The sequence below is a fragment of the Elephas maximus genome, chromosome 1 (genome assembly GCF_024166365.1).
Source record: "Elephas maximus indicus isolate mEleMax1 chromosome 1, mEleMax1 primary haplotype, whole genome shotgun sequence".
Taxonomy (NCBI): domain Eukaryota; kingdom Metazoa; phylum Chordata; class Mammalia; order Proboscidea; family Elephantidae; genus Elephas; species Elephas maximus.
The window spans coordinates 95,133,031-95,144,617 of record NC_064819.1 but is presented as its reverse complement, the minus strand read 5'-3'; the positions used below and the strand labels follow the sequence as shown (position 1 = coordinate 95,144,617).

General features: G+C 40.8%; 1 protein-coding gene across 1 annotated transcript; it reads right to left on the bottom strand.

The window, feature by feature from the left end:
- Nucleotides 1-2,655: 2,655 nt before the first annotated feature.
- LOC126078906 (SLA class II histocompatibility antigen, DQ haplotype D alpha chain-like) lies at nt 2,656-6,724 on the bottom strand. Its single transcript, XM_049889729.1, has 5 exons — nt 6,573-6,724; nt 4,270-4,518; nt 3,569-3,850; nt 3,153-3,330; nt 2,656-2,972 (listed from the first exon to the last, which is right to left on the bottom strand). The coding sequence occupies exons 1-4, from the start codon at nt 6,652-6,654 to the stop codon at nt 3,176-3,178; spliced, it is 768 nt and encodes a 255-aa protein (XP_049745686.1). The 5' UTR covers nt 6,655-6,724; the 3' UTR covers nt 2,656-2,972; nt 3,153-3,175.
- Nucleotides 6,725-11,587: the final 4,863 nt, after the last annotated feature.

The following is an 11,587-nucleotide window of genomic DNA, read 5'->3' as shown; positions in this document are numbered from 1 at the left end:
GTGATTCGAACTGCCAACCTTTTGGTTAGCAGCCATAGCACTTAACCATTACACCACCAGGGTTTCCCAATTCACACTAGCATGTCCCAAATCAATGAAGGGCTCAGAAAAACATCAGCATCTTTCATGCAATATGATTCAGTTTTCTTAGGAAAGTAATTAAGAGTCGTAACTAGCAAAGCTTTCTTATGTATTTGCATACTACATGTAAGGCACTACTATATACCAAGATTATTCAAATCTTATCAATATCTTTTCAAGGGCAGTATTATTATTCCCACTTTATATAAAATGGGTGAGGAAAATAAGGTCCAGAACTGTTAAAAATTTTATCCATGTTGTAAAGTTTATAATACTAGCTATAAAACGCTGAGGCCTGGATTTGGATTTAGGTCTCTTTTCACCAATCTATACTGTACCCTGGTGGTGCGCTGGCTAAGAGCTCAGCCTGCTAACCAAAAGGTCGGCAGTTTGAATCCACCAGCCGCTCCTTGGAAACCCAATGGGGCGGTTCTACTCCATTCTATAGGGTGACTATGAATCAGAATCGACTTGACAGCAATGCGTTTTTTTTTTTTTTTTTTTTTTTGGCTTTATACTGTACCTATTATTCTGGTAATGGTTTATCCTTTCTCACAATTACATCTTGAGGTCACCGATACAGATGGCATGGAGAATGACAGTATCAGATTTTACAGTTATTCCAAAATACCATCCTAGATGCAATGTATGGGCTCAGTAGTTGCAGAGTAGAAAGACTGAGGCAACATGCTGAAATAATTTCAACACATACACTCTCAAGAGTGAGGTCTTGGACTCAGAAGAGCAGAGAATTTCCTCTGCAGGTTTCTACTAGAACACAGTGAATCCAGTGGAGTATGCAGCACCCCACAACTGCTGCTGTGTTATCTCAACTGTGATGTCCCTCCTAAAATTTGTTTCTCATAGGTTCATGCCTTTTTTAGCCTGAAGGGGCGAGGAGTAGGGGACTGAGGGTAGTGGGGTATTTTGCTGCTCCCCAGTGTACACGAGGATGTGGAGGGGGATTCAGTAAGCCTAATTTAGATTAAAGACCTAGAAATACCCTGCAGCCATATTTACACTACTGTGTCCAACATGCCTGATTACACAGGGATATCTATGTGGTTACCTAGGATGGTGTCATCTAGGAAGTGAGGTGAACTACACCTCTGCCTAGGATTCCTAAATATGCCTGTGGTTTCTATTCCATCCCTTTTTCACTATTATTAACACCAAGGGCAAAGTATTTGGTCCTTCTCAAACACGTCATTGTCTTATTCTAATGCTCTCCTGACTTCCATTTCTTTACCTGCCTAGAGAATTTTTATCTCCTCCAGAAAAGGGAGGGAAGAGGAAGCCTGTACTATCATGGTCCATTCTTCACAAATTTAAAAAATTTTAGGGGCAAATTCAGACGTTGGGTAATTTTGAGATTCGAAGTTCTTTTTTTCCTAATTTATCTCTCTGTCATAACTTTAAAAAGTTTTTCTTAAATAACTACAGACTTATTTCTTTGTGTTTGTATTTCTGCTGTAACAAGCCTACACTGAGAATTGTTAGGTGCTATCGGGTCAATTTTAAACTTATAGCGACCTCCTGTGGCAGAGTAGAACTGCTCCATAGGGTTTCCTAGGCTGTAATGTTTATGGGAGCAGATCAACTAGTCTTTCTCCTGTGGGGCTACTGGAGGAGTTCCAACTACCAAACTTTCAGTTAGCGGCCCAATACTTAACCATTGTACCACCAGGACCAAAAATCAAAAACCCAGTGCCGTCAAGTCGATTCCAACTCATAGTGACCCTATAGGACAGAGTAGAACTGCCCCATAGCGTTTCCAAGGAGCACGTGGCAGATTTGAACTGCCGACCCTTTGGTTAGCAGCTGTAGCACTTAACCACTACGCCACCAGGGTTTCCTCACCACTAGGACAGAGGGTATATATTCCTTTCACTGATACCTGAATTGGAGGGAGTAAGTGGCAATGGCCAAGGGTGGGAACAACAGGAAGAGAAAAATATTAACCTGTGCTGAGTTGTCTAAAAATTCTTAGACCATACTTGGTGTCTTAGTTTCCTAATGCTGCTGCAACAGAAATACCACAAATACGTGGCTTTAAAGGAGTAAAGTTATTTTCTCACAGTTCAGAAGCCTAGAAGTCTGAACTCAAGGTGTCAGCTCTAGGGGAAAGCTCTTTGTCAGCTCTTGGGGAAGAACCTTGTCTCTTTAAACTTCTGTATCCTCAATGCTCCTTGATTCCTTGGTGATCCTCACGTGGCATCTTTCTTCCCAGGTTTGTGCTTAATGTACCTGCGTCTATGTTGCTTTTATATCTCAGAAGCGATTAGGTTTAAGATTCATCCTATACTGGTATGAACTTAGCCGATTGATTAATTATTTTATATTAGATTGTATTACGGAAAATGATGACATTATATTAGATCCACAGATATAGGGCTTAGGATTCCAGCACATATTTTGGAGGACACAATCCAATTCATAATACTTGGTTGCTCCTGTATGACTGGACATGATATGGCAAATGAGATTAAAGGATCCTGAAATATAAGGATCTCCCATTTGTAGCCATGATCCTAGTCAGCCTTGAGATAAAACAGAGGCACAAATGCAATAAAAGATTTATAATGTGAAATTTATTGCTTCCATGGAGATATTGAATCAGGGTCACTAAGGGATTAGGCATTTAGGTGGAATATCCCAGGGATTCCCATGGTAGGTAACAACTGAGAAAAGAAAAAAATCAAGATATGGTGGCGGAGGGTGGAATTCAGAGGGGCATGTGAGCTCTGAGGGGATTCAGCACCTTAAGTCTCAGAGAAGAAGTGAGAGGAGGAGCCTTAGGAGGAGAGAAGGAATATGATGAACTTGGCCAGAAAATAGTGCCAGGTCACATAGCGAGTCTCCTCTTCTGTTCTCGTAGATGGACATTGTACCTGCAACAGGAGATACATGAAATTGAGGGATACTGGGGAGGGGGGGCTCCTGTGCCATCGTAATGCCATTTTTCCAAATCCTCCTACAACTTTTCAACCACCTTACTGTCCCCAGAGTTCTCCTACAGCTTCCTTTCCTCCTGTGCTGAGGCTCCAGCTCTAACAAATCTGAACCCTTACCTTTCTTTCTTGTGGGGTGTGGCTCACAAGGTCCCTTGGTGTCTGGAGACACTTCCTGAGCGTAGGCCTCGGATGATGAGAATGGTGCCCACCACGATGCCCACAAGGCCCACGACCAACCCCAAGGCACAGACCACAGTCTCAGTCAGCTCTGTCATAGGGGTTGGAATCTCAGGTTCTGTGAAAGTGAAGTTGTTGAGGTCAGAATACAGAGTAGGTTTATGTGCATGTGTATGGAGCAGTGTGAGGGGTATATTTGCAAAGACTTGGGGCACTAGGCTCAGGGAGGAGAGTAAAGTCTGTCATTCAAAACCTTGAAGTGTGGGAAACAAGTTTTGGGTCATGAGACTTAGGGGCTGAAAGGCAGGATGTTCTGGACTTAACAGAGACCAAAACTGGGTGGAGTTCATACATACCCCAGTGCTTCAAAAGAGGCTTTTCCAGGCCCCAGTGGTCCACCTTGCAGTCATAAACATCATCAGCAGAAGGGAGGAAGGTGAGGTAACTGATCTTGGAGAAGGAGTGATCATCCTTGGGGAGGAAGTTGGTCTCAGCAACACCTTCTGTGACTGTGTGCCCATTGCTCAACCATGTGATATTGATTACAGGAGGAAAGATGTTGTCCACAAAACAGATGAGGAGGTTGGGCTGTCCCAGCGTCACGGGAGACTTGGGAAACACAGTCACTTCCGGAACCTCTGTGGTGAGGACATGGCACTGGTATAAATTGCTAATACCATTGCATCTTTGGGGAGCCCTCCCACCAATATTTCTCCACCTGAAAGTGGAAGGGTTCTTGTTTCCCTTTGGCTTGGGAATCACTGTGTACTGCCTGCACTTTATCCCTGTACCTTCTTTAAGCTAGGAGGTCTATGGGACCCATCCTAGAAGGAGGCAAGGAATGCATGATGGCAGTAAGGGCCCTTGTATTACATGGGAATGTGAGAAGGGTGATGATGAGGGTTCAGCAATTACCATGAGAAGATATGGGAACTCCTTGTAAAGGAGAGAGTTCTACAGAGTGGTGAGATGGGTATCTATCTCTAAGGAAGAATAAAGTGAGACTTGGTATGGAGGGATAGATTCAATAAAGAGATACGGGATGGTGTATGCATACCATTGATAGCAGCAGTAGAGTTGGAACGTTTAATCAAGATGTCCAAGTTGTGTTTTAGCACAGCTATGTTCCTCAGTCCACCTTGTGGGTCAAAACTTGCAAATTTGCTAAACATAGGCAGTCGCCACACAGTCTCCTTCTTCTCCAGGTCCACGTAGAACAGCTCATCTCCATCAAATTCATGGGTGTATTGGCCACTGGGACCATAAGACTGGTAGATGTTTGTGCCATAGCAGCCAACATGGTCAGCTGGAGTGAGAGTGAGGAGTAGGAAAGTGGCAGACAGAGGGAGAAAGAGCCTTATTTTTAAAAAAGTAACAGAAGAGGCTCACTTTTAAATATTGTGGGCTTCACCTTTGGCCCAATATCTGGACAAAATTCCCATCACCAGCCTCCTCTACCTTAGGATCAGCAGTAGTTAGATTAGAATATAGTTTTTCTTTCCCACTGTGGTGTATGCTCCAAGAAGGCAGCATTTCACATACCTTATTTATTACTACACCTTGAATGCCTAGCTGAGTACCTGGCAGTGTTAGGCATATGGTAAATGTTCTAGTTGAATAAATGAGGGAATGAACAAGTTATCACAGTATTTAAATTTTCTTCCCCAGAGATCCATTTACTTCATAAATTTTCTCTCTCACTTAATTCCTTATTCGTTGATGAAAGTATACTTTCCTTCTTGGTAGGAATTGAACTGTGTCCCCCTATAAGTTATGTTATAGCCCTAACCCCTGTGTTAGTGAGTATGACACTGTTTAGAAAAAAGGTTTTGCAAGATGTTATCAGTTAAACTAATGAGGTCATACCACAGTAGGGTGAGTCCTAATCCCAATCCCTTCGAATGGTGTCTTATAAAAGAGAGAACAGACACAGAGGTAGGAGCACACACAGGGGAGAAGGTGCCAAGTGTGAATCCAGCTACAAACCAAGGAACACCAAGAAATGCCCAGGGCCACCAGAAGCTGAAATAGACAAGGAACTATCTTCCCCAAGAGCCCATAGAGAGACAGCTTGGCTCTGTTGACACCCTAAATTCAGACTCATAGCCTCCAAAATTGTAAGAAAATTAATTTCTGTTCTTTAAAGGTACCCACTTGAGGTATTTTTTTAAGGTGGCCCTAGGAAAGGGCTAAGACAGTTCACCTCTCTACTGCACTGACCACAGAGCAGGACATTTTCAACAAAGAGACCAAAAGGACCAAAAAATTAATCTGGGCTTGTCCATTTTTTCCCTTTATAGGACTTTATTGGGTAGGGTATATAGAAAAAGAAAAACCACTGCTATCGAGTCAATTCCGACTCACTGTCACCCCATAGGCTTTAAATCTCTGTGGAAACAGACAGTCACATCTTTCTTCCAGGGAGCTGTTGGTGGTTTCAAACCATTGAACTTTCAGTTAGCAGTCAATCACTTTAACCACTGTGCCACCAGGGCAGGTTGGTAATTTGAGAATAATACAATTTAATTCACCAAATTTTGATCATAAATTTCTCAATTTTAAAATAAAAAATATTCCCTGCTTTATTAAATGAAAAATTATGAAACTACACTTGTAGTACTTTAAAAATTAAGAATAAACATTGATATTTTTATGTCTTCATTATTTCAAAGCATATGAACACGCCAATTTAACTATTTGTTACTTAGGAAATAACATGTGTGGCATGACACGTACACAGTAACTGAGTTTGAGTGAGGACTAGTGTGGTAAAATGACTTGTCTAAGAGCATTCAGGCTGGTTGGACTTGTTTACTGGTGCCAGTTCCCATCATGGAAATGTATGTAAACAATGAAAAGATTGCTCTTCCTTACGTGTAGCATAGATAATTCTTGGGTCTTTTTATCCCAAGATATACAACAGGAAAAATGTATTAAAAAAAGAAAAAACTTTTAAAGTTGTTCAGAGAAATTTGGGAGTAATAGATATAAATTTTTAATGACAAAAAGTAATTCATTTCTGGAAAATCTCTGATCTCTGAGGCAATCATGAATGAATGCCATAGAGACCTCCAGAATGTATTCATTGAATCCAGTGCTAGAAATGAAATAAAGACCTTGATGAACCCTGCAACAGCACAAGTAGTGGAGAGAGTGGGTTGAGCCTACGGTTTTCTGAAGGCGGAACAATCATAATATTTAGATTTTCTTACTACTGAGAACACCCTTGGGAAATTTTGATTTTTTCTAGCCAGTCTTTATCTCTTTTTTCCCCTTTTCTAGCCAGTCTTTATCTCTTTTTTCCCCTTCAATTCCTTGTTTTCCAATTCCATTCCCCACATTCCTCAGCTATGCACTCACCCACAATGTCTTCACCTCCACAGTTGCTCATCATGGTAGTCAGGACAAGGACCCCCAGAGTCAGAGCTTCATTTAGAATCATCCTCTTCTTGAGGTAGTCTCAGTAGTTACTGTCCAGAGTTGTGGAGCAATGGTGAGGACTAAGCCTAGAAGGGAATCTATAAAGACACTTAAACCAAAACCTGCTTGATCAGGCTCAGCCAATCAGAAACATCCCCTGTGGTGACACCTCAGTTGCCAGTGGAAGAGTTTGTTTTAAGAGGCCAAGAAGGAGATTGGGAAATCCCCTGTTTCTGATGCAGTCTCCACTCTGAGTGGACCTGAGGGAATTTTCTGTGAATGGAGGGAGCGCACTGAATCAAAATCTTCTCACTCTTAGGATCATGGGAAAAACATTTTTACTTCTGCTAGTGGCAAGAGGGTTGGAATGTCTGAGCAGCTTCATGGGTAGATGAGGTCATCACTAATATGGTGTCCTTGAGGATTTTCCATGTTATAATCTCCAGGAATTCTTCTCTGAGTTGATTCGCCTCCCTTCTAGTCCCCACCCTCCTCCTTGCCCTACATATGTGGATTAGTTGTCTTTCTTTTTGCTTCCAGAGTACATGTGGAATTCTTTAAGTTTGAGTTGATCCAGTTTCCAAGTGGATCTTTACTGTCGGTTGCCAAGAAATACCTTTTCTACTTATATAAATACAGTTAAATAAGCTCTTTTCTCATGCTTTCAAGAGCCCCAGATATTTGTACTCAGGGCAATAAAAGGAGTTATAATGCCATGCAGTATTTCCTATAACAACTACATGTCCTTTGCCTCATCCAGATTTTTTCTCTGTCTCGAATGTTTTTTATACGGGGTGTTTTGGGGCTGTCTGTCTTTGTTCAGAGGAAATTTGAGGATTTTGATTGAATTAAGGAAAGCTCTGAATGGCTCAATTACTCTGTGATCTTTTTGTTTTTAATTTAAGAATGTCAAGTTAAACGTTGAGGGTAGAATGAGGGGGAATTTCTGTGATTTGTAAAATTGGTTTCCTTCATTTCAGTTACTGGATCTTTACATATTCTTTATCTTGCCACATTAAAAATCTGGAAATCTGTGGAGAATTAGGAAGTGAGGTAGAGTAAAAAAGAGTTATTAGAGGGAGATACTTCCTTCCCTCCCCACCCACCAGGAATCTCTTTTCTGTATTTTATGGAAGCCCTAAGTTAGTAGGGGTTCCATTTAGAATTAACCACCCTACCCATTAGATTCTAAATGGAACCTTCACTAACTTAGGGCTTCCATAAAATACAGAAAAGAGATTCTTGGGGGCGGGGGGGAAGGTCTCCCTCTAATGACTCTGTTCTACTTTTTTTTTTTTTTTTTAGAATTAACCAGCCTACCCAGTAGATCCCCTACTGGGGATAAATGGAGAAAAGATTTAAGTTGTCAAGGATTTCATTTTACTTGGATCCAAAATCAACACCCATAGGAAAAGCAGTTAAGAAATCAAAAGACACATTACATTGGGCAAATTTGCTGCAAAAAACCTCTTTAAAGTTTTGAAAAGTAAAGATGTCACCTTGAAGACTAAGGTGTGCCTGACCCAAGCCATGGTGTTTTCAGTCACCTCATAATCATGTGAAAGCCGGACAATGAGTAAGGAAGACCAAAGAAGAATTGATGCCTTTGAACTGTGGTGTTTGGTGAAGAATATTGACTATACCATGGACTGCCAAAAGAACAAACAAATCTGTCATGGAAGAAGTACAACCAGAGTGGTCCTTAGAGGCAAGGATGGAGAGACTATGTCTCACATATTTTGGACATGTTATCAAGAGGGATCAGTCCCTGGAGAAGAACATCATGCTTGGTAAAGTAGAGGGTCAGTGAAAAAGAGGAAGACCCTCAACAAGATGGATTGACACAGTGGTTGCAACAATAGGCTCAAGCATAACAAAGATTGTGAGGACAGTGTTTCATTCTGTTGTACATAGGTTCACCATGAGCCAAAACCAACTCAATGGCACCTAACAACAACCAATTAGATGACTGTCATGTATTGAATTGTGTCCCAAAATGTCTGTCAACTTGTCTAGGTCATGATTCCCTGTATTGTATGATCAAATACCATTTTGTCATCTGACGTGGTTTCCCTATGTGTTGTAAATCCTGTCACTATGATGTAATGAGATGGATTAGTGGCAGTTATATATTGATGAGATCTACAAGATTAGACAGTGTCTTAAGCCAATCTCTTTTGAGACATAAAAGATAGAAGTGAGCAGAGAGACCTAGGGATATCATATCATCAGGAAAGCAGTGCCAGGAGCAGGGCATGTCCTTTGGACCTGAGGTTCCTCTGCAGAGAAGCTCCTAGGCCAGGGGAAGATTTATGACAAGAACCTTCCTCCAGAGCCGACAGAGAAAGCCTTCCCCTGGAACTTACACCCTGAATTTGGACTTGTAGCCTACTAGACCATGACAGAATAAATTTTCTCTCTGTTAAAGCCATCCACTTGTGGTATTTCTGTTACAGCAGCACTAGATGACCAAGACAATGGCCCTCTACATTCTAGCCTCTGCCACTGTGAACCAAGAGGGTTTTTGAGCTTCCACTTGAGATGGCTTCTTGCAATGATAAAAGTTAATGAAGCAGATGTATTTTGTAGATTCAGTGATTCTGTTTTTCTTTTAATATCATTCCCACCAATTCTCTTCCACCATCAACTCCTAAGTATATATACTTATTGCTTTAAATGACTCTGTTAAACCATTCCCTAATAATTTTCCACTGGGGAAAAAAAAAATGGAAAACTACCTCCACGTCCAGACCTTTTTTTCCCATAGCTGAAGGTTTTTTGATGGAGATTTTGTACATAGTATTACATACAGCTGACAAATTCAATCAAGATTGAAGTTGCCAAGGATTTCATTTTACTCTGTTCCACAATCAACATCCATGGAAGCAGTAGTCAAGAAATCAAAAGACACATTGCATTGGGCAAAACTGCTGCAAATGACCTCTTTAAAGTGTTGAAAAGCAAAGACAACACCTTGAAGACTAAGGTGCTCCTGACCCAAGCCATGGTATTTTCAATAGCATTATATGCATGTGAAAGCTGAACAATGAATGAGGAAGACCGAAGGAGAATTGACGCCTTTGAATTATGGTGTTGGTGAAGAATATTGAATATACCATGGACTGCCAAAAGAAGGAACAAATCTGCCTTGGAAGAAGTACAACTGGAATGCTCCTTAGAAGCAAGGATGGCGAGACTGTATCTTACATACTTTGGACATGTCAGGAGGGATCAGTCCCTGGAGAAGGACACCATGCTTGGTAAAGTACAAGGTCAGTGGAAAGGAAGAAGATCCACAATGAGATGGGTTGACACAGTGGCTGCAACAATGGTCTCAAGGTTAACAACAATTGTGAGGATGGCTCAGGACTGGGCAGTGTTTCTTTCTGTGGTATGTAGGGTAGCTATGAGTTGGAGCTGGCTCAATGGCATCTAACAACAACAACAACATTATATATAGCACACAATAAATGCTTTTAATTTATCTGAACCAAGTTATAAATTTATCTGAATCAAGTTATAAAAATTGATTGCCTGGAGATAGATGATGTCCTTCATATCCAGTGATAATTGGCTCCCAGCAACTCTCCAATGCTAGTATACGTATTGTGAACACTTTTTGTACAGAAATCTTTATTCAGCATCAGTCAACACATATATCTAAAACATTTTATCTAGAAAATTTTAAATTTTGATTAAACCAGAACTTCAAAAAAATATGTACAAATGAAAATACAAGGAGAATCCAAATGTCTTAATACCTGACAATATTATGGAAAAGTATTCCACAAATATGTGAAGTTTGGGAATTTTGAAAAATACATCAGACAAAAGGAATATCTTTTAAAATTATATTTACAACAGTAGGAGTTGATTACAAATTATTCTTGCTGTAGTATTTCTCTTAAAATAATCCCATTATTATTATTAAATTCATGGCCATATCTGGGCAGGGACAATCTTTCACCTGAGAAATAGCAGAGGTTAAGAGGGCTTAGAGTGCACAGTGACAAGAGGATAAGGAGGCAGGGAACATACCGACCACATCCCTGGCCTCCTCTCCCTGTCTCTGCTCCTGAGAAAGTCATGTATTATTGCTTACCTTAAAGATGTGGAAATATTGATCATTTTGTTGGTGCTGTTTAGACTGCCATTTATTATTTATCTATCTGCCTCATCTGTCTTCTTTATCATTAGAAAAATGTCTTTGCAGATACTTAAGAACTGCCTTTAATGGGGAACAGATGGAGTTAAACGCACGGTGCAAGGAAGAGAATTTTCTAGTAAGTGAAGGGCATCATCTATCTCCTCAGAAATCTCATTTTGTTTAAACTGTTCTTAAACCCATTGCCACTAAGCTGATTCCAACTCATAGTGACCTATGGAACAGAGTAGAACTGCCTCATAGGGTTTCCAAGGAGCGGCTGGTGAGATTCAGACTGCTGACCTTTAAGATAGCAGCTATAGCTCTTAACCACTGCGCAACCGGGCTCCAAACTGTTCTTAAAAACCCAAACCAAACCCCGTGCAGTCGAGTCGATTCTGACTCATAGCAACCCTATAGGACAGAGTAGAGCTGTCCCTTATGGTTTCCAAGGAGCGCCTGGTGGATTCAAACGGCCGACCCTTTGGTTAGCAGCCGTAGCACTTAACCACTATGTCACCAGGGTTTCCCAAACTGTTCTTAGGGGCTATGAAACTGGAAGTGATAAAAGTAATTCTCTACAATTCTAGAATCAAGGTAAAATTTAAAGGAACTCAATGCTATAAAAGCCCCTCCTCTCCCCCGCCCCCCAGCAGAAAGGATAGTTATATTAGCTCTTTTTAGTATCTGCTGTAAAGAGAGAGGTTTCCTCATCAAACATAGAGACCAGACTAAGGAAACTTGTGTCAGGGAAGATAAAACAGCTAACTGCTTCTTACTAGTTTCTTATTCTTTGTTATTCATTTTGCAT